We start from the raw sequence: 24415 nt of genomic DNA on the forward strand, positions 1-24415 counted from the left end.
TCCTATTCAGGCCTTGAAGATATGCATGTGAAGACGTTCATTCTAATCTTTTGAAATGTAACGAAACGAATGTCAATCGTATCTTATATGTTGTAAGGAGTTGGCGGCCCAACCAACTGGTCGCGTAAATTTAAAAACTCGAGCTAGAGCAGAAAATACGAGTAGCTTGACAGCTTTATCTGAAAACAAGAACCCCGTATGTGGTACCAGAAATTTAGCATAAAACTACGTGAAATGGGATTTCACTCATCCAAATGTGATCCGTAAACTTTTATTATGCGTATGAATTCGAGCCTTGCGCTGATTACTGTTTATGTGGACGATTTATTAATAGCTACAAATGATCGGTTGCACTTAATAGGAATCCTACAATCTCTCACCACAAGCTTTGTGATGAAAGACATAGATCCAATCAAAACTTGTTTGGGTATAAAGTTTCACCAAGATCTCAAAAAACAATGAGCATTTTTAAATCAACGTTCACATGCAGAACAAAGTTTAAATCGATTCCAAATGGAGGACTGCAAAATAGTTAAAATTCCAGAATTCAACACTAAACTTGAAAAACCCGTTGTACGTGATGAAACTGAAATGAAAAAATTTGCATACCAAAGTTTAATTGGCTGTATTAACACGCCACGACTTGGTTTTCGGCATTAATTTTTTGAGGCAGTTCAACTCTACCTACAACTCGACTCTTTGGAAGGCACGGTATACGGTATATTCTACGAAGAATCAAATACGAAATTGTGTGAAAATGCTCATATGGATTGGGGCACCAATATAGCTGATAGACAATCGTATTCTAGTTCCACCTTTATACTAGCCGGAGCAGCAATATCTCGGGAGGCACGCAATCAGAGGGCTCTTTCACTATCTAACGCTGAATCCGATTATATGGATTTGTGTGAAGCAACAAGAGAGACTCTCTACCTACGTAAACTTCCAAATGAAATTGGATTGGAGTATAGCTCGATCATGATCTTCAATGACAGTCAAGGTGGACAAAAGTTAGCGCAGAGCAGCGCTTATGGCTCGCATACCAAACAGATGTACGACATCACTTCATGCGCGAAAAGCATCAAAACGGTGATATCATGCCAACTGAAGCTCTGCAGATGCTCTCACAAAGGGGATGCCGAAAAACAATATACCGGGTGCTTCAAAAAAATGTATACACACTTTGAACTTCCATAGAAAATTTATTTACCGGTCTACAAAGTTAAATTTCAGGAAAATAGAAAGCTGAAAGTCCAATGTAAATGAAACATAAATAACAAATGTTAATACTGTTCAAATTGGTGACCTGCAGCATCAATACATTTTTGAGTACGAGTCACCACAGATTCTGTACATCGTATCAAAACGTCCAATGAGATTTCTCTACACACTGCTTGAATCTCATTCCAAAGAATGTCTAGGTTACGTGGTTTACGTTTGTACACCTCATCTTTTACTGTGCCCCACAAGAAGAAATCCAGTGGTGTAAGGTCTGGAGAGCGTGCTGGAAACTCGATTGGCCCCCTGCGTCCTATCCATTGGCCCGCCAAATTTTGATCCAGGTAAGCAAAAATGTATTGATGCTGCAGGTCACCAATTTGAACAGTATTAACATTTGTTATTTATGTTTCATTTACATTGGACTTTCAGCTTTCTATTTTCCTGAAATTTAACCCGTTATGACTGAGATCAATGTGCTTAGACTGTGTTTATTTTGGCTTAGCAGAGATTCTGTGCGTTTAGCATTTATAGTCGGCCAAAGTTGACGGGCGATTTTGCAGGTTGCTTCATTTCGCCATCTTTCGTTTGCTTTCTTTACGATTTCTTCAAAGATAAGTAGCTTACATGTTTGTAAGGGTATCCCTATGTCATTATCTATGTGCTCGTCAGACAATTTAGTGCCGAGTCTTGCTAGTTCATCGGCTCTACAGTTACCCTCAATGTCGCGATGGCCAGGAACCCATGTTATCTTTAGGTGAAATGACTGAGCCATCTCGTTAAGAGATGTGCGGCATTTCATGGCTACCTTGGAGGTTGTCGACTGTTTTGTGAGGGATTTTATCGCCGCTTGGCTATCAGTGAAAATGTAGATATCATTTCCGGATATCGCATCACACTGTATCAGTGTCGCGGCTTTTATTATTGCCTTCAGTTCAGCCTGAAAGACACTACAGCAGTCGGGGAGCCGAAAACTGAAGGAGATCCCCAGATGTTCAGAATATACACCTCCGCCCAGCCTGCCCTCGAGCTTTGAGCCATCTGTGTATACATAGATGGACTCGCCCTGTCTCACGTCGTCCCGTTCCCACTCTTCCCTTGAGGGTAGGAGGGTCGTAAACGATGTAATGGCAAGTATAGGCGGGAGTGCATAGTCCACCAGTCCGCGAAGCCCCAAAGTGCCAGCCAGGATTTTACCGTGGCCATAATCCGTGTTTGACCACTTGTTTAGAGTGTTCAGCCTTATTGCCGCACTGCGTGCGTTATATATTGCCTGCAGATCTACCGCAAGGAGGTTTAGTGTCGCATATAATGCTTTCGATGGTGTGGTTGACATGGCGCCGGTTATCAGAACAGATGCTAGTCTTTGCGCCTTGTCAAGTTTCTTGATGTTCACACCCTTTTGAAGGGCATCCCACCATATTACTATACCTTAGTAGATTGGCCTAACCACTGCTGTGTAGAGCCAATGTATCATTCTGGGTTCCAACCCCCATTTCTTCCCAATAAGCCTTCTGCAGGAGTACATTGCGGTCATAGCTTTTCGTGCTCTGTCTGCGACTGTGAGCCCCCAATTTAGCTTCCTATCTAGTATAAGTCCTACATATTTTGCCCTTTCTATTACTCTAAGTGGTTTCCCTCCTAGGAATATTTGTTGAAGAGTAGGTGTTTTGTGTTTCCTACTAAAAAGTATCAGATCCGTTTTTTCCGGATTTACTCTAGTCCTCGACTTTTACACCAAAGTGATAGTCTGTTGAGCGATCTTTCTTGGAGGTCACACAATGTGGGAAGGTGTTTCCCCGAGATTGCTATTACAATATCATCGGCATATGATATTATTTTACCTCCAATTTTTTCCAGTTCTTGTAGAAGATTATTGACAGTTAGGTTCCACAGAAGTGGAGAAATTACCTCACCTTGGGTTGTACCCCTGATCGGAAATTTTTTAACAAATGTGTCGCCCAAATTTGCGCTTATTGTTCGCCCGGTTAGCATTCGTTCTATAAACGAGACTATTGCATTGCTTACTCCCATTTCCGTTAGCGATTTGGTAATTGCTTCCGGATATATGTTATTGAAAGCACCCTCGATGTCTAGAAAGGCAGCGAGGGTAAATTCTTTGTAGTGAAGTGATTTCTCGACTGTGTGAACTAGCTCGTGGAGCGCTGTTTCCACTGATTTACCTTTGCTGTATGCATGTTGGGAAGGTGATAGTTTATCGCTAATCCTTCCTTTGATATGCACATCTAAAAACCGCTCTAAAGATTTTAACAAAAAGGATGATAGGCTAATTGGCCTGAAGTCCTTTGGTTTCGTATGTGTGGTTTTCCCTCCTTTGGGAATGAATACCACTTTTACTTCTGCCCGTTTCTTGGGGATATAGTTAAGACGTATCGCTGCCTCAAAAATTAAGGCGAGTGTAGGTGCAATCATATCTTTTGTGTGTTGCAAATCAGCGGGAATGATTCCATCAGGTCCCGGCGATTTGTAAGGTTTGAAGCTGCCAATGGCAAATTTTATGTTGTCCTCCGTTATGAAATCTGTTGGGGGATTCTCGTAGTGAACTATAGGGTGGGTTCTACTGTCTTCGTTGCAGAGACAACCTGGAAAGTGCGTCTGCATTAGTAATTCTAGTGTTTCTTCACTGCTGGTTGTCCAGTTGCCATTCTCTTTTATGAGGTAGCTAGGGTTACTGGGACTTGTTGATACTACTTTCCGGAGTCTACTGGTCTCCGAAACACTTTCTATCTTTTGACAGAAGTCTTTCCAAGTCGCCGTTTTTGCTGCCCTTATGACATACTTAAGCCAAGCAATGGAGCTCCATCAGGAACAACAATAAAACGATGGTTTTGCTCAACGCCAAACGTGATCGTAGACACACCGGCGATGTACAATGCAGTGGACGTCCAAATTAGGTGGTAACACCAGAAAACATCAAACAAATTAACAAAATCGTTTAAAATTATCGAAAAGTGAAGTTGTGTGAGTTAGTTGACATCGTAAAGATACGAGTATCAAAAGAACGTGTTGGCCGTATATTGCATGAGCATTTTACTATGAGAAAGCTCCGCGTTTGCTCACTGTTGACCATAATCAAAACCGTGTTGATGAATATGAGTAGTGGCAAAACTACATGAATCGGACTTCGAATTGCTCCCACATCCACCATATTTGCCAAATTTGGCTCCCAGCGACTACTGGCTGTTCGAAGACGTAAAAAAAATGTTCGTAGGTAGGAAATTTCGCTCGAATGAAGACGTTATCACTGAAATTGAGGTCTATGTTGGGCTAAAAATAAATCGTTCTACAAAAGTGGTATTGAAATGTTAGAGGGGCGCTGGAATGATTGCGGAATGATGTTCATGATGGAAATTACGTTGATGAATAAAGCTAATTTTGAAAAAAAAAACGTGTTTTCCAGGACTTTTCAGCTCATGTGCTATATTGTGCTTCAAATTAAAAAAAGCAGTTGCGTTTCGTCAGCAATTGATGTGTTGCATTTCATGTTTAAGGAAAACCGTTTATTTCTGCGCCTTTTAAACGCCAATGATTAGGCCCCGTCACAATTTTTTTTTGTATTTTATAACTTTAAACGAGCAATTCTTGTATGCATATCTGTATAGCCACACGATCTCAGAATTAGCTTAACGGATTTGAATGAAATTGGGCACACAGATAGTGTATCATATTTCTAGACTTTTCACCTAGGTGTTGCCACTGACAATGTTTCACAGGGTTGCCACCTGTTCGAAATTAAAAAAAAAAAATTGCATGAGATATGCCGATGTGGGTATCAAAAGAAAGGTATTTCACTCCGCATTACAATAGAGATATTATATAAAACCCCGAATTTTTTTATTAATTTTATTATATTAAAATTAAAAATTGTTACGTTAAAAATTTTAGTGCTTTTAAAGAAACTTAGGCCTTTTATTTTTGCGTTTGTAAGCATTTGTGTCAGTATCGCGATCACGAGCGGCTGTTATTTTAAAATCAGCCGCCACTATATTCCACTGCTTAAAGCGTGATGCAAAGAGTTCTCTTTGACAAATTGCCTTCTCGTACAAGGTCATTGAAGTCGGCTTGCGTTACTAAATGCGGCACTGCAGTCCCAAGTTCACTGGGTGTTGGTACAAATTCCGATACTTCTGGTTCCCCGCATCTCGCATTCGATGCAAGAAATGTTGATTGCATTGTTGGTGCTACTGTTGGTTCTCCATCCCTTAATTCGTGAACATCATCAAAAATCTCCATTGAAGCCGCTATACGTTCTTCTGGTGAGTACAGAACCGCTGGAATAACCGATTCTACATTAGCGTAGCGAATTTTGTTGCGGCGAAAGTGTTGGTACCTTTTAGTTTGAGTAAAAGTTACGCAAAAGTAGCACAGTTCACTGCACTGCTCCGTACGTGGTAGCCAAATTGTTGGTACAGAGTACTTTATTGTTGACCTTCCATCAGTAAACTTGCATAAATTTCTATAGCAATAGTCGCACACGACTTCCGGAGTATACCACAAGTGAGGAACATAAGCAGTCTTGAATATTTTCTGAAACGAATTAACCACTGTTTTTCGTAATATTTTAAAAATTTTTACTTGATGCGAATAAGCCACAAACGTAACAAAAGTTATTTCGAGTCGGGCACTGCATTTTTCGTAAGATGAAATATACAGCAAGACGTTTTCGCGCAACAGAACTTAAAACAATTGTCAAAGTATACGTCTCCTAGTAGCGCAACTGTCAGATGATCGGAACTTCCGGAACTGGAACAAACACACAAACGGCACAGAGTGTGTTGTATGAAACTATAAATTAAAGGTTAATAAGTTGTTTAAAATTTTGGAGTCCCTTCAAGTTATGCCGAAAATTTAGAAACAAATTTTTTTTTTAGAAAAAAAAAAATTCAAGGAAATCTGAGAATTGATAAATTTTTTTTTTTTAATTTTACATAATAAAAACATTTCCACGAGTCTGCCTGCAGAAATTCAGCGCGATTGGATCACGGAAAAAGGGTTCAAAATTGATCCAAAGTTTTTCGCACAGGCGGCTACGAGCTCCATATTTTATACATAAAAAAAAAAATTCTGACATGTACATGAAAATCGCCGATACACGTGTATTTTTATTTTTTCTCCCCTTTCCGAAAAAGTATATTTGGTTCATAGTACAGAAAAAAAGTTCGTTTTTGTAACACAGTGTAAGTATTCAAGGATTTCCCATTCCTCATTGATAGGGATTTCTCGAAAGAGATTAGATGTGTTTCAAAAATTTCTTCAGTGTATAGAAAAAATTAATTGGAACCCTTAACACTCGATTTAAGAAAAAAACGGAAATTTTTAGAATAATTTTAAAAATATATATTTTATTTGACGTTTTTCTTATACATCGATATATGTATGTAAGTATATAAGTACTTAAGCACTAGTAGCGACTTATTACAACTAGTTTTTATTTTCAAAGATGATTTCATCAGGGAAATCAATCGAAATAAGGATTTAATAAATACATCATATCTATGTATATACAGTTATTTATAATTTAAAGCTACTAACACATTTCATTAAAATATTTTAGAGTTTCTAAACATGTACCAGCACAAAGAATAAAAACTAAGCCATGAAAAACTAAGCGAAAAACTAAAAAATGGTATACAAAGTATACAGGATTAACAATATTTATGTATATAAGTATGTACAACTACAACTAGTAATAGAATTTACAGGTATTATATATTTAAAGTATCAAATATAGGACTTTCCAATAGGGGAAGGTCGAAATAGATTAAAACAAGCTGTATGTGAGTTACTAAGAAAACCATTTTTTTTTTAAGAAAGGTCGAGCTCTGACACTCTGTATGTTTTGTGCGGTCGCACGGATTCAAAAGGTTTAACTTTCGATGTCGTTGCGACATGATCCGGCTCAATTTGAGCGTTGGCGCAGGTTATGTTGACTTCGAGGGCGTCAATCGATTAATGGCATGTAAAATCCCACAAGAAAGATCCTAGCCGGGCCAAATCGCACAATCTGGGTATCTATTCACGCCACCTCGAGATGACCATACACCAACTCATTCACATTAAAGTTTTATAACGAGTCTGTGCTGCTCAATCCTGTGACTTGCCATATGGATTGCATAATAAACAACAGATTTGACAGATGCCGCTAAAATAGCATGACAACAAAGACCAGTCCCTATTGGAAACCCCTTTATTAACATTATAAATATAAATAGAAACTAGCATTCGAGATTTAAAAAGTTAAACAAAAATTAACTTATGGAAGTTTATAATACAAATAAATGTAAATATGTTTTCGTCGCGAACTTCTCAGTTGTCGACGCCTTAAAAATATAATCCCAAAGTATATACACCCTCCCTTTGATTGGGTTGCACCAGCTTCTGTTGCTGTGACATATTAGCTTCATTGCCTGCTCCAACTCCAACCATTGACCGCTACACGCGTACTTGATTCGGGTTATACATTGGTACATTGTGGAAGTTAATGCCGCTATACAGGGTGCTGCTCACAGATTTGCCATTCGTGTGTAAATGCTTCTTCGGCAATGATGACAGCGATTTTGTGGTCGTGGCAGTGGTGGGCGCCGTTACCAGTCGGCTGCGATATGACTCGCACGTCTTTCGTGACCACACCCACATACCGGTCAGGGTGCCGCCTGCCAATTGGAAAAATATTCTTATAAGTGTTGGCCAGGCTGTGCGCTGTTCTGGAGGAGCACAATCTTCGTGGGTCGAACAAGCAGGTACCGAGTCAAGATAGCGCTCAAAAAAGGAGGTTATCACGCCAGCTACTGTAGGCATGAAAAACAGCAATGAAAAGATGAGAAAGCGTTTTCGTATCTCCGAGAAGCGCTGATGTCCAAATGTGGGTTTCATTTGTTGTTGTAGCGTATGCAGCGATCTGGAGGCACGTACGGTGAAGAAGATGCCAAGCAACAACAACACCAAAGCGGGTATCTCAACGAAACCGAAGGCTGTGCACATGCCAGTCAACTCGTTTGGACGTACTCTCTCCATGAGCAGTGCAGCGATTGGTGGCGCCAATGGTGGCACCCATGCCAGTACGTGAAATAGTCCGGATTTCTTCTCAAGCGCCTCACTTGACCATTTCTGGTGTGATGAGAGAAAGAAGCAAAGCGCAAATATAAGCCACCAAGTGGCTGCGCACAAACTCAGGTAACTCGTTGTTATGTATGAAGCCAAGCAAGGTGGTGAGATGGTGCACGATGGACTGATTTTGCCCAATGGATCCTCTAGCATAGCTAACGTGCGCGTAGAGTTGTGAAAGATGATCCGTTCCAAATAGCAAACACTGAAGAGATTATAGCAAAGGCAGAGAAAAAGCACAGGGCGTTCGGGATATCCGAAACGTGTTGGTTCCGCCCAGAAAGTAACCAGCGAAAAGAGTGTCAAAACAAAGCAAACAGCCGAAAGACCCAGTATGAGACTTTCGGCGATTTTCTTTTGTTGAGTTGAATGAAACGCATCACGGTTGCATTGAGGTACACACAACTCAGCATTTAACGGATCGGCGGTGAAGTTGAACGGACAAATGGCTGTAGGCGCAATGGTTTTGCTAAGATGTGGTGGCATTTTCCAAGCAGACCAGGGCCAATAAAATTGTGATGGCTGCTGGTAGTGCGGTTGTGGTGATGGTGGAAGCGACTGCAGGTTTGCGTGCTGTTTATCCGACTCCTGCGGAATCTGCATACACAACTCATGTTTCTCTGGCTGTGGCAGAGTGTCGCAGTTAAGAAAGTCAGGCCATAATTGCATGAGTTCCGCCCGTGACTCGCATTCATTTTTAACAGTCTCACAGAGTTGTTTGCAGGCGGTGACAGGTCGTGGTACATCGGGTGTACAGAGTGGAAAAAGCGAAGAGCAAAGCAGGAAGCGAGCACGATTCGAGCAGGTCGAATCGATGAGTGGCAGTAGCTTCGTCATCTGAAATGAAAGAGAAGAAAAACCAATTTATTAATACGAGTGCAAAATTAAAAAAGATTTATCAAAGACAAAGTTAAATAATTCATGGTTTTTGTATGCCCCACGACGTAAAAAGGCATAGGCCGCGCACTAAAACCCGACTAAGGCATGCCTCGGTTTCTTTGGTTACTCTTGTTGCATCACCGCATCAACGCTTCAATAGCAGCAACCAACTATGACAACCCATCAAATGCAAAGGCAAAACTAAAGCACAAAAAACTTGGATTAAATGTTTTTATGGTAAATCAACAAAAAAGCGAGCTGGTGCAGGGAAAATGCGATCCCTCCTTATTATTTTTTTATAAATGAAATTAGTGCAGCAGACAACAATGAAATGATCAGCGATTCTTAGGAAAGGCAAACACTCAAACATACGAGTACACTGGCATTTGAGTTTGAAATGTGTGCGTGATTGACTTGGACACATGAATGACACAGTTGACGGTTGACGGAATTCGCGAATGCCAGAAATGTGGCTTCGAAGCCGGGTAAAATTGTAAGTGTAATTAAAAAAATACATATAAATATTTACATATATAAAAAAATTATACAATATTAAATTTTCACCTTTGCATAAAACTGTGCCACATGCTGGGCTTTCAAAAGTTTACTACAACTGCCCCCCACTTTTAGCCCCCCATAGTCATCTTACTTTGCTGCTGTCACGCTGACAATGGCATTTAGTATCTTAATAATCTTCATGATCAGTGTATACATTTCCCATTAAGTGGAGATAATGAACAAGGACTTGTTGACATGCGCACTCAGCACTCAAGTGGCACAATAAATGTATGAATTGAACAACCATCCCAAGAGTTTTGCGTTATAAAGTCTTTAAGTAAATGTGAATGCATGAAGATTTATCAAAAAGGATTACCAGATTTGAATTACAGAAGAGTAATTTTAAAAATGGAAAGGTCTCTTGAGCTCTGTTTTCGTACGCGTCGAAAGCTAACCCTTTCGCGCCATTGCAATATGGCAACAGTAAACTTTAAAAGTCAACACTCTCTTGTAAAAAATATCAACATTTTTGTTACATATTTTCAAAAATTGAAGTTTAATGGTTAAACAGAAATAAAATAAATAATAACCGCCCATTATATATCGGTAATACAACATTTTTAAAGAAAGCCCTCTGGCATATAGCATTTCACTCTGAAATCTGTATTTTGCATTTTTAGATTTTTGAGGCATTTTGTGCAAATGTTTTCAAAAAGTTTTAAATAAAGTATATAGAAAAATGTTCAATCTGTCATTTGGCATATAAATATTTTTTCACTCGCAGCTTTAAAAGCTGTACTAATTTTTAAAACTAAGCTTGTTGCCATATGGCAACAAATTTCTCGTAAGGTGTTAACTTGCATTAAATTGCATTAAATTGCAGAAGAAGTTTATTTGCGATTGAAACGAATACAAAACATTTGATGCCATATGGCAACATTAAAAAAAAATCACTTAACAAAAAAAAATAAAAAAAAATTTATTTTTATTGTTATTGGTCCTAAAATAAATACTCAGACAAAATTTTGGATTTTTTGGATGGCGCAATAAAAAGATGTAGCGAAAGGGTTAATGGATTTTTATAAGTGACACTTTCACTTCAAATCTTTAATTTCTTCCTAAAACCACTCCATATATGAGAACTTCATAGCGGATAACATTTGCGCGTGACATCCCAGGCATAGGTGTTTGCTTCAGTCTTTACAGCGGGTATTTTGTTGTTGTTGAAGTGGCTGGAAGATACTTAATTTGCCTCTAGCGCCGTTTTAATACTTATCACTTTCGGAATTATTTTTTTTTTGTTCTACTATTTTGTTGAGTCATTAATCAACAGCTTTTCCAATAATATTGAGATCACAGGTAGGGGTCTATACGAAGAAACCTCGCTTCCAGGTTTCCAGTGTCGAGGTTTGACTATTTTTGGAAGCATAATAACCTCCGCAGTTTTCCAAAAAAAATTGGAATGTAATGAAACTTGAGAGAGACATTCATTATGTTAGTGAGAGTTTGGATGCTTTTAGGTGGAATCTGCTTGAGTATTTCTGAAGTGATTAAATCGAAACCAGGGAACTTTTTATTTTTCAGCATTTTAATTTCTCTTAGTTTCGACGCTCGTAACTCATGGAATTTCTTCAAACTCTTGGAGCACGGATGTAATCTGGTTTTCGCATGTTGCTTCATGAATCGGAAAAACATCAGCTCGATAGTCTGCAAAGATAGTGAATAGGTTTTTTCTTCGCGCATAGTTTTCTACAACTGCATGCTCCTCTACTTTACAGTGTCCTCTGATAACCGCGGTTAGTCTTGAGATGTTGGGTCGTCCGTATCCAAGCAGCTATTTCTTCTTCAATACGTTATAGTAGGGCCACGTCTTCTTGGACATGGCAAATGTAGGTAGCCTCTGCCAACGTCTCCTTGCAATGCTGTAAAATAAATAAAATGCTGTAAAAGTGCGACTTTAGTTCCGCCTTGATCCGGCTGTAAGGAACTTCTACTGGTTCCGCTTCGTTGGAGCTTAAGGAGTATCTTAGCCTAGCAAGCTCATCCGCCTTCTCGTTACCCTCGATGTTCGTGTGGCCTGGAACCCATACAAGAGTGACATCGAGCCATTGACTAAGAGAGTTCAGTTCCTCTATACACTGCATTACAGGATTGGAAGTTATGTTGTTTGAGTTTACCGTCTTTAAAGCAGCCTGACTATTCGTGATCATAGTTACTTTGCCTCCAGATTGCATTTTGTCGGAGACGGCTTTGTAGGATGCCCTGATTGCTAGCAATCCTTACTGGAATAGGTTAGCTTCGTCTGGAAGGTACATTGATTTAGAGGCGCTCAAGCCTAAACAAATCTCAACACCGATCGCCGCTCGGCAGACCATAGAGAACCTCCAAGCGCATTTCTGTCAGCTTATTATAAAAAGCATCTGCCATTCGGAGGCGGCATAAAACTGTAGATCTTTTGATTTGTAGAACAACGGAACAACGTTAAAGTGCACATGTTAAATTGGAGCAGAAACACGTTTCAGGAATCTATGCGGCAGTCCATTACCTGGTTATGGAATATATTTGTCTATAAGCGAAAATGTGTTACACAATTTTCAAACTAACTTTGAAACTGCCACAAATCATAGATGACTCAATCGATTCGAGTACTGTTTATATGCTATAAAACTGTTAAGTATTTAATATAGCTATTTGTTTTCCAATTGCTGTTTGTGTGTATGTTCATTGTGTGCCAAACTCCACTAGGTGTATAATTTCCCAGTAGCAATAAAACAGTGGAAGCAATGAAATCAAACACAGAGACAGCTGCTCTGCGGCTGATGGATTGTATACTTTGAGCTTAATATTGATTCGGCAAATTTAAAAATTTCAATTTTTCAAAATTTATATTTGCTCAAAAAATGTAACTCCAAAATTTGGTTAGTGCAAAATAAAAGTTTAAGGGGTTTCTGCGTGCTTCAAGAGACCAACAAATCGATTTTTTCATTTCCTTACGTAGTCGAATGGGTTGGTGCGTGACTATCATTCGGAATTCACAGAGAGATCGTAGGTTCGAATTTCAGTGAATTAAGAAAAAGTTTTTCGAATAGCGGTCGCTCCTCGGCAGGCAATGACAAACCTCCGAGTGTATTTGTGTCGTGAAAAAGCTACTCATAAAAAATATCTGCCGTTCGGAGTCGGCTTGAAACTTTAGGCCCCTCCATTTGTAGAACAACATCAAGACGCACACCACAAATAGGAGGAGAAGCTCGGCCAAACACCCAAAAGGGGCGTACGCGCCAATTATATATACCTATGAAATGAGACTTTCAGCTATTAGTCCATAGATATTCAGTTCATTGCTTGTTACGTTTCATACAACAATGCATTTTTATCGCTCTTAAAAATTTCGAATTTCGTGCCTTCAAACTACGATTTGCGGACATCGTTGATTTTCTGTTATCAATTGAAGAAAAACGCTTCTCAAGCTCATGAAATGCTTATAGAAGCTTATGGTGGGTATGGTCTAGGTAGGGCAGAGTGCTTCAGGTGGTTTGAAAAATTCCGAAGTGGTGATTTTAGCGTGGAGAACGAGGACCGTGGCCGACCACCGAAAAAGTTTGAGGACGCCGAATTGCAAGCATTGTTGGACGAAGATGATGGCCAAACGCAAGAAATGATGTGATGAACAGTTGGGAGTGACCCAAAAAACAATTTCCAAACGTTTGAAAGACATGGGCATGATTTTAAAGGTCGGAAGATGGGTGCCGCATGAACTGCCAATGTGACAATGCACCGCCACATCGAACAAGAGCGATCCGGGAATTAGTGGAGACGTACGATTGGGAACCGCTGGTGCATGCGGTTTACTCATCAGACAATTGGTTTGCGGCCAAAGAAAGCCAATTTTTTTGGCGCGGCATCCACAAATTGCCTGAGAGATGGGAAAAATGTGTCGCTAGCGATGGCTATTATTTTGAAGATTGAATTTGTAACCATTTTTTGTTAATAAACGTTTAAAATTGAAAAACGTCTCATTTCATAGGTATATGCAGGTATATGCATATATATAAATATATGTGGGACACCACAACTAGGATAAACTTATTACATTCTTAATAGTTATATAGATATATAGGGTGATCAATTAAGAGGAGTTTTTTTCATTTGCGTTTTTTTTACAGATCGCGCGCGAGTTGTGGCAAACTGTCATCGTGGATTTGTTGAACAGCGTTTGGCATTTCATCATGGAAAGACTCACACCGCAACAACGTCTACAAATTGTTCAACTGTATTATGAAAATCAGCGTTCTGTGACAAGCCACTTGCCATACAGCTCGTGAAACAATGACTTTATTGAGAAGTCATTTCGGAGAGCTGCTGATTTCACGTTTAGGACCTGTGAGTTGGCCACCAAGATCTTGTGATATCACACCTTTGGACTTTTTTCTTTGGGGATTCGTGAAGTCCATGGTCTATGCTGATAAACCAGCTACGATTGAAGCTCTGGAAGCCAACATTACGCGTGTTATTCACGACAGTCGAAATGCTCGAACGAGTGATTGAAAATTGGACCTTCAGAATGGACCACCTTAAGCGTAGTTGCGGCCAACATATTCAAAAAGTAAATGTCAAAGAATGTCCATTCAAATGATAAATAAAGGTTTTGAACATAATTTACATTTTTGTTTTTTTTTAACTATTGAAAAAAGCACCTCATGATTGATCACCCTATATATGTATATATATATATATGTCGGAGCTAGTGAATAGCGAAAACGATGTGTTCACTTGTAAGGCTCGATTCAAAAAGAACGAGACCGAAAATTATTTCGTTTATTAGCTCAACAGTACAAAGCGAAAGAATGAGAAGTTAAAAGCAAATGAAAAGTCACAAAGTATTAAGAATGAATAAATTAAAGGATAAGGACGAGAAACGTCTGTCTGAGACCTTCTACAGCAGGTTCCGCCCTCAAGAGACATGAAAACCACAAGCAGCCACAAGACCCACAATTTACACTACAGCCTTTGAAGACTTTAGTTGTGCACTGGTCTAACCTCAGTAAGCCAGTTGTTTGTCCTGAGTTTGTAGTCAAATCTGGTCCTCTTTGTAGGAAAGTGGGATTGCATGAATACCCCACCTTGCTCTAAATAAAAAGATCACACTTCAAAGCCTGCTAATTGCTAAAAAATAACACAAATTTGCACTAATTCACGCTAATTAAGTGTATTGCGCGCTATAGAATATAAAAATATATGAGAGGCGAAAACACTTTGCCCGTACAAAGCGACGGATGTCCACGAAATTAAACGCTTTGATGTTCACCGTGCTTGAAAAATAAATGTGTTGATGCAATTAGCGCACAAATCGTTGACGCAGTGCGGCCAACAAATGGCTGACAGCCAACTGACTACAAACGGCGTTTCGCCATAAGATCACTTTTTATTAAATTCGTGAGAATAAAAATATGAAAACTTATCTACAAAGTGGCTATAAAACCGATGCGACGAGCGGTTAACTTCTTTTAATTTTTTTTTATTGTTTTGCACACGGCTGGTGAATGGAAAAGCCATTTGGAAAGGAAGTGGCTATGTAAGAAAAGTATAAATTTTTAGCGCCACACACAGGCGTATGCGTACTTTAGACATTTAGATACGCTTGCATATCTTTACAAGCATGTGCATACACATACACATATATACAAATGTAGGAGTGTACAGAGTTCGAGTGGTAGAGTCGAAGAGAGAAAACATACCCGTAATAAAGTGAACGCACAGCCTGTGCTGCCAACATCAAAGTGCACCGCTCGCCACTCGATGCGCACTCGGCTAAACAAGCAAACAAACTCACACATGGGATTCAATTGATGGAGGAAAAGCATGGTGTAGGGGTGAATTACAAGTAGACATCTAAGATCATAGAAATACCATTAGAGATTCATAAACAATTATATTGCTCGTAATGTAAATAAATAAGCGATCACGGGACTACCATTTTCATTCTGCTGCATGGGGGAAAAGGGCTTCTGAGTTTGTAAAAAGTACTTTACTTTCATAGCGGCACAGTTCTAAAGAAAAAAATATAGCCAAGTGATTTTGCCAACTGTTACTTCTTCCACTTTTTATGCCAAAATTAGTTCAGAGCCGTAGGATCGCTCTGTTATTTCTGCACGAAACTTGTAAAACTTTTAGTTTTGCACCATCATCACATCAGGAATTTTTTTAATTTTTGAAATTTTCGGCAATGAAAAAAGCAAGTCAAGAGTATATTTTAATATAAAACAACCCGTTACAAAATTGTGAACAACTTTTTTTGTTTTCAATTGTCGTCTTCAAAAATCCACATGCTTTTAACTACTGGTTAACTAATGGAGGTGTATTGGTTAACTATATAACTGCACAACTTTTAGCTAATTGCAATCTATTAGTTCACTTATGCTTGAAAAACTGTTCATAACGGTCCTTATTACATTTTTTTTTTTTTTTTCAAATAAATCACATGAAAATCTTTAAGGGTATTGAAATATGAAAATTTCACAAAACGTTTTTCACTTCAATACAGCAAGCGCAGAACTATCCGAAACTTCGAAGTACTCGTAGCTTGCCTAGCAGCAGGTATGAAGGAAACAGCACAACACCAACAAACTTTCCCCTCCTCTCGCTGGAATATGATTGAAAACTTTAAGGCAGTATTCAACTTGAATATTCGAGAAAAAACATTAGGACTACTCGTATTCATCAATGCAAATATCATTCCAGGGTTAATATTGACGTGTTTTTTACAGTCGCAAGTTTGCTGAAAAATTAGTTTAGTGCTCCGTTCCCTTGCAGTGACATTATAAAAATAGTGGTAATTGGATGGCTTATGTGGATAGCTTCAATATGAGTTTATGATTATTTTAACAAACGTTAATTGTTTAATGACAACTGCCACTTTTAAAGTGCTTTCGATTGTTTTTGGTTTTTCCGAAACTACTATGTAATGCTACCCACATGGGATATACATATGAGTTCATATGATATTTCGCCATTTTCCAACGGAAGGAGTATCCAAAAGAAGAAGTAAACATATTGAATACCTTCAAAGTAATGCTATGGAATGCAAACGGTCTTTCTAAACATGAACATGAGTTACAAATTGTTTTAGACGAAAACAACATGTCTGCTTAATAACAGAAACACATTTCACAAAACAGTCGTTTATAAAATTTAAAGGTTACAACTTGTATCACACAATACATGCATCAAATTCAGCAAGAGGAGGTAGCGCCATAATCATCAAAGAAACGTTAAAGTACAGTGAAGAACCAAAATATCAAACGGAAAAAATTCAGGCAACACTAATTAAAATTTATACAAAGAAGTACAGCATAACGCTAGCAAGTCTATATAGTCCACCAAAACAGGCACTTAAAACAGAAGATTATATTGTATTCTTCAAACATGTTGGAGATCGCTTTATTATAGGCGGCGACTTCAACGCAAAACACACGCATTGGGGATCCAGATTGACAACAACGAAAGGAAAGGAGTTACTATGTGCAATAAACCAGTATAATTGCGAAACTTTTTCATCAGGGAGTCCAACATACTGGCCCTCAGATCAAAACAAAGTTCCAGACTTAATAGACTTTTTCATAGTAAAAAATATCAGTTGCAACTATCTACAAGTAGAAGAAAGTGCTGATTTAAACTCTGATCACTCACCAATTGTATTCACTTTAAGCGAATACTTAATATCAAAAATAAACAAACCAGCACTCGTGAATCATAAAACCGACTGGCAAAGTTTTAAGTTAATTCTAAAGGAAAATATAAATCTGAATGCTTCCATAAAATCGAGAAAGAAATTAGACGAAGAAATAGAAAAATATATCAAAATTATCCTACAAGCGGTCTGGCAATGCACACCGAAAATAAAAAGAAGACTTAAAGGAAATAGTTATCTGATGGAGATTTTAATGCTAATAAAAAATAAACGTAGATTGAGAAGAAAATGGCAACAAACCAGAGCACCACAAGACAAAGCCAAACTCAATAAACTCTCTACACAACTAAAAAAAGAAATAAAACAACTTAAAAATGACTCCATTAGAGATGCTCTAGAAAATTTAACGAGCGATAAACGTACGGACTATTCACTTTGGAAGGCAACTAAAACCTTGAAAAGGCCTATTATGTATTCCCCACCAATAAAAAATTATGATGGCAGCTGGGCCAAATCTAACGAACAAAAAGCTGAGAGATTTGCCGAATATCTTCAAAACATTTTTTACCCTAACGAAGGAGATTAGTTAGAAAATATACCTAATCCTATTCGACAAAAAATCGATAAAATCCCCTTGACTTCCTTTAAAGAGGTAAAGGACACTATTAAAAATAAAATAGATAGCAAAAAAGCACCCGGTTATGACCTTATAACAGGGAAAATATTAAAAGAATTTCCCAAAAATGCTATTGTCAAATTGACACATTTGATTAATGCTGCATTTCGTTTAGAATATGTACCGCAACAATGGAAAATAGCGGAAGTTATTATGCTTCCAAAACCAGGAAAGCCACCACACGATGTGACATCATACCGACCAATATCGTTGTTACCAATTTTATCTAAGCTTTTTGAAAAAATCTTGCTAAAAAGATTAAAACCATTGTTAGATACAAAATGCCTTGTACCAAACCATCAATTTGGTTTTCGAAATGAGCACTCAACGATTGATCAAGTGCTCCGCATTACTCATGTAATTGAAAAATCACTGGAAGAAAAACAAATCTCTTCTGTGGTATTCCTGGATGTATCGCAAGCTTTTGATAAAGTATGGCATGAGGGACTAATCCATAAACTTCAAGCAGTTCTACCAATCCAGTATTCAAACATTTTAAAATCCTACTTAACGAGCAGATACTTTAGAATAAAGCAAGCAGAACTGAAAGATATTAATCCAGGTGTCCCGCAAGGCAGTGTACTCGGGCCAGTTTTGTATCTCTTGTATACTAACGATACACCCACATGCAGCAATACAACAACTGCAACATTTGCCGATGATACTGCAGTATTAGCAACCGATGAAAAACACTTGGAAGCAATTCAGAAGTTACAAGCATCAGTAAATGCAATTCAAAATTGGACCAAAAAATGGCGTGTCAAGTTAAATGAAACCAAGTCTGTGCACGTTGACTTCACTAATAGAAATATAAATTATAAACCAATATTTATCAATAATACGGCAATACCGCATGCAAATATGGCAAAATATCTAGGAATGACCTTGGATGTTAAGCTGAGATGGAAAGCACATGTCAAGAAAAAACACGAGGAGTTAATTCTTAAATACAAGAAAATGTATTGGCTGTTAGGCGGACATTCTAAACTCTCTATTTATAACAAAATACTTTTATACAACCAAATACATTCGTAATTGCAATCTACATAAGGATCTTAATATAGACACCATTAGGGATATCATAAAAAAATTCGCAAATAAACATAAAGAGAGACTTCAGCAGCACATCAATGATGAAGCAGCCAAACTACTTGTAACTGATGACTTCACGAGAAGATTAAAAAGGACGAAACCGCATGATCTCTTTTCATAAAATTTTGATGTTTTAATTTATTAAATATATGTAAAATAAATTGCTTTTTAGTTTTGTTAACTAGATTGCAATAGTAATGAAAAAAAAATTCCAATTTACAGACATATACAAATAATAAGTCGTTTAGAAAATAGCCACGCTATTTATGGATTTTTTTAACATAAAAAGTTAGAGGACTCAAAAACTATAAAACATGTAATTTTACCTGCAATTTACAGTATACTGATATATGTATGTAATTTGTCGGTTATATTTTCAGTGTAATTGGGCAAAACTGCATACAAAATGCATCTAACAAAACCGACCACTGCTATGGGAGTAATAGCAGCACAACAGAAGTGAGAGTAGTAGCGGTAGCTGGAGCACGCATGAATAATATCGTCAAAAATCGTCAATTGAGAAGCAATTTCATTACCAACATGACGCCTTCAAGAACAAATTGAACACAACATATTCAGAGTAAAATTTGAATTCATTTGAAAGGAAACCATCCAGCAAACATTTGGAACCATGAAATCCCTATTTCGGGGTTTTTACGCTCATTGCGTCATTAACAAGCCCTGCGTCCGAAATGAAACTGTTTCCCTTCAGGCAAAGGTCAATCTATATGAGTTTAAATTCATACATCAGTCATACTTATACTATGACTCTTATTTTCGTCATATGCGGCTCTTTTCAGATTCTTATATAGAGTTTTTCAATTGGCGCGGGTCGATTTTGGCGCCCTGTGGCAGCCATTTTGTTTTGGTGACATCTGTTAAATCTTTTGTTTATTATTCAGTTGTTTATGTCAAATCATCATGGCAAGTTACACGATTGAACAGCACGTTCAAATGATAAAACTTTATTATCAAAATGAGTGTTCATTAACGCAAACGTTGCTCGCATTGCGCCCATTTTTCGGTGGACGTGGTGGCCCTTCAAAGTCGACTCTTCAACGTTTGGTGGCCAAATTTGAGACGACCGGGTCAGTAAACAATCAGCCAACACCCGTACGTTCAAGGAACGCAAGATCAGCCGAGAACATTGCCGCGGTCCGTGAAAGTGTACAGCAGAACCCGAGGCAGTCTATTCCTCGCCGTGCACAAGAACTTGGCCTTTTGCAGACTTCAACTTGTCGAATTTTGCGTCGGGACTTGGGCCTACACCCGTACAAGATCCAACTGACCCAGGAGCTCAAAGTTGATGACCATAGACAACGCCGTTTGTTCGCTGACTGGGCTTCGAATCGTTTGGAAGAGAACCCCAGTTTTGGGCGAAAAATCATCTTTAGTGACGAGGCGCATTTTTGGATGAATGGCTGTGTTAACAAACAAAATTGCCATATATGGGCCAACACCAATCCACGCGAGGTTCACCAGGTGATAATGCATCCTCAAAAAGTTACCGTTTGGTATGGATTTTGGGCCGGCGTCGTCATTGGTCCGTACTTTTTTGAAAACGACATTGGTGAGGCGGTCACCGTCAACAGCGAGCGCTACACAACGATGATAACCAATTTCTTATGGCCCATATTGAACCATATGGACCTAGACGACATGTGGTTCCAGCAGGACGGCGCTACGTGCCACACAGCAAACGCCACGATTGACATTCTGCATGAACGATTTGAGGGTAAGATTATCTCTCGCAGGGGTGATGTGAATTGGCCCCCAAGGTCATGCACACACATAAATGTTCAATCGTTTTTCGAGACGAGCTGGCGGTCAAGTGAAGTCTTCATTTCATATACCTATGACGAGAAAAAATTAATAAGACAATTTTTAAATATAAATGGCGAAGTTGTAATATTTTGTTATTTCCACAAAGTGCCGGCTTATAATTTGTATCCTATATGCTTCCTATATGAGGTAAAAGAAAAATGTATACTCATACTCGTTTTTTTACATACATACCCGGATTCCTTTCGGATTCATAAGTGTTCGGATTCGGAGTGCTCCGTACATGTTCGCGGGGAAGTTGCCAAATGAAGTAATCAAAATAATGTGTTGCAGAGAAAGTAAGAGTGTATTGAAAATTGAAAGTGGAAAACAGACGGTGTGACTTTCTAGTTATCAATCGGCACTTTCATGAAAGTATTGAACAATTTAACAAAACTTTAGAATATAATGTCAAAGATATTGGAATCATTTTAGTAAACAAATTCAAAGCAGTATTTTTATAATAGATATTATTCTTTTTTTGGTATTATAGGCTTAAATCTAAATTGAACACCAAATTTTGTATTTTTATGTCATGGATTCTATTACACTGCGTTACAAGAACGAACTTTTTTTCTGTCCTATAAACCAAATATACTTTTTCGGAAAGGGGAGAAAAAATAAAAAATACACGTGTATCGGCGATTTTCATGTACACGTCAGAATTTTTTTTTTATGTATAAAATATAGAGCTCGTAGTCCACCTGTGTGAAAAACTTTGGATCAATTTTTAACCCTTTTTCCGTGATCCAATCGCGCTGAATTTCTGCAGGCAGACTCGTGGAAATCTTTTTATTATGTAAAATTAAAAAAAAAATTTTATCAATTCTCAGATTTTCTTGAATTTTTTTTTCTCCAAATTTTTAAACAACTTATTAACCTTTAATTTATTGTTTCATACAACACACTCTGTGCCGTTTGTGTGTTTGTTACAGTTCCGCAAGTTCCGATCATCTGACAGTTGCGCTACTAGGAGACGTATACCTACTTTGACAATTGGTTTAAGTTCTGTTGCGCGAAAACGTCTTTCTTTTCATCTTGTACGAGAAGGAAATTTGTCAAAGAGAACAGCCGAACTCTTTGCATCACGCTTTAACCAGTGGAATATAGTGGCGGCTGATTTTAAAATAACAATAATGTAACAATTTTTAATTTTAATATAATAAATTTAATAAAAAAATTCGGGGTTTTATATCTCTATTGTAATGCGGAGTTAAATACCTTTCTTTTGATACCCACATCGGCATATCTCATGCAATTTTTTTTTTTAATTTCGAACAGGTGGCAACCCTGTGAAACATTGTTAGTGGCAACACCTAGGTGAAAAGTCTAGAAATGTGATACACTATCTGTGTGCCCAATTTCATTCAAATCCGTTAAGCTAATCCTGAGATCGTGTGGCTATACAGATATGCATACAAGAATTGCTCGCTTAAAGTTATAAAATACAAAAAAAAAAATTGTGACGTGTACATGAAAATCGCCGATACACGTGTATTTTTATTTTTTATCCCCTTTCCGAAAAAGTATATTTGCTTCATAGGACAGAATGTGTGTAACGCGGTGTTATCACTGATGCCATTATCACTACGTACACATTTAAGAAACGTCATCGACTATCGTCATCTGTCATTAACAAAACTGCAATGCTCACATCATTGAAAAGTTCTCATTGATCTTCATCGCATATGCCAGACAACTCCACGTGTCCCAGTAATTGATTCTGGTGATCATGGGCCGGTGCATCAGTACGCTAACTGAGTTGGTAAACCGCTGTACTTGAGCAGCGTAACCATATTCAAAAATGCCATTGACCAACTAAAGACAATCTCACACAACTGACAATACATATTTGTATTTACGTACATCTACATATACTGCTACATACATATGTACATAAAGCGACTGTTTGTGTTTCTACAACCAACCTGCAGTCGAGCTTAGTCTTTTGTGCTTGTAGGCAATTTGGTGAGCTTCGAAAACGTAACGAATGCAATCTGCAACGCTTCAAGCTTAATACCTATAGCCTCTAAGCCAGCTTGATGGCCAGTAAGCCAGTCATATGCTGCGCGTACATGTGGAAAGGATTTGCCATGGCATAAAGAAATTTTTATCTTGTGTTTTTTTTTTCTTTATTGCCCTTGCCCGTTGCATGGTGTATTTGCAGCATATTTGTAGCTGCAGCATATTCACAAACAAAAACAACAAAAAAAATAGGTTTGCAATAACACTAAATGTTGTTTCTTCGTTTCTTGGCTACTGGGAGAAAATTCGTTACAGCTGAACTTTTGTAAGAGAAGCGCAATGCTTCGGGAAAAGTTGGTTCGCTGTAAAAACTTTATTAATTTAAAATTTTTCGTGGTTTCTGTTGCTGTAGAGCTGAGTGGAAAACCATTTTTAATTTTATGTTAAACGAAGAATGTACACTTTTAGCATTAATATTTATGTTTACATGTAAAATAAGTTTGGCCTCCTTCGCAAAAGTAATAACAACTTTGCTCAATTAGCAATTTAATTATGGTTGTAGAGGTTATAAAATTCTAAATTTATTTCATATTTGCAAATTTCAAAATTTCATGTTCTAAATTTCTTTAAAAATTAATCAGTCCACAATTAGTTCAACGTACTAAAAGTCATAGTAGAAAAAAGATTTGCTAAAATTATTAAGAATTGATTCGTTTGAAAATTGGAAATATCGATTTTGGCCAGCTAGAGCTCTCAATTGATGGTGCCAGAAAAGACTCAGATGCTACTAGTTTTGACGCCTCTGCCCCTTCATCAGCTATCCCTTTCCCATCAATGCCCTCTCTTTCCTATCGAAACCCATGTGCCTATAAGTAAGCTGAATGCGATTGTGCGTCCCTCAAATGAGAATTTAACCTAAAATGATGATGAAGCCTTGAAGTTTCTCTTGGAAGCTTCTCTGCAGATTTATCCTAGCAAAAACGCAAAACGTGTTTTCTCGTATATTTTCAAGCGCCTGTAATGCAATCGCTCCAAAATCCGCTCCAAGCTGTCACACTTTGACGATACATTAACTTATCGACGAACCAAAAAGCTTCTCGGAAAAAAACCAAACTGGTGGAAAAAGGAAGAAGGAGCTTTGGGTTAAAGGTGCACGACCAACAGTGGCTAATTACGTTTGTATAACCGCTTAAAGCTACTAATGAATTTCACCAGATGTGTGTTATTTAAATCCGCAATATCCGCAGGTGTAGCAACAAAGTGAGAGCCCAGATATCTAAATCTTTGCCCGATGAGAACAGGGCAGCTGAGATGATTCCACCTCATCCTCTAGACAGTTTCTGCTGAAAGGACTTGCAGCAATCTCAAGTCTCACCGCATTGGATACTTAACGGATATGTCCGGTAAGGATAACTACCAAATTCGAGAGCTACGGCTTTGCTAGCCTTAGAAGT

At 38.1% G+C, this 24415-nt stretch overlaps 1 protein-coding gene across 1 annotated transcript in view; it reads right to left on the minus strand.

Moving 5' to 3' along the window:
* Positions 1-6596: 6596 nt before the first annotated feature.
* LOC129238671 (frizzled-3) overlaps positions 6597-24415 on the minus strand; it is a 79976-nt gene continuing 62157 nt past the window's right edge. The window contains exon 2 of the mRNA XM_054873772.1: positions 6597-9180. Coding sequence (XP_054729747.1) covers positions 7672-9180 — 1509 coding nt within the window. The 3' untranslated portion in view covers positions 6597-7671. The remainder of the gene's footprint in view (positions 9181-24415) is intronic.

Source organism: Anastrepha obliqua, chromosome 2 (assembly GCF_027943255.1).
Source record: "Anastrepha obliqua isolate idAnaObli1 chromosome 2, idAnaObli1_1.0, whole genome shotgun sequence".
Classification (NCBI taxonomy): domain Eukaryota; kingdom Metazoa; phylum Arthropoda; class Insecta; order Diptera; family Tephritidae; genus Anastrepha; species Anastrepha obliqua.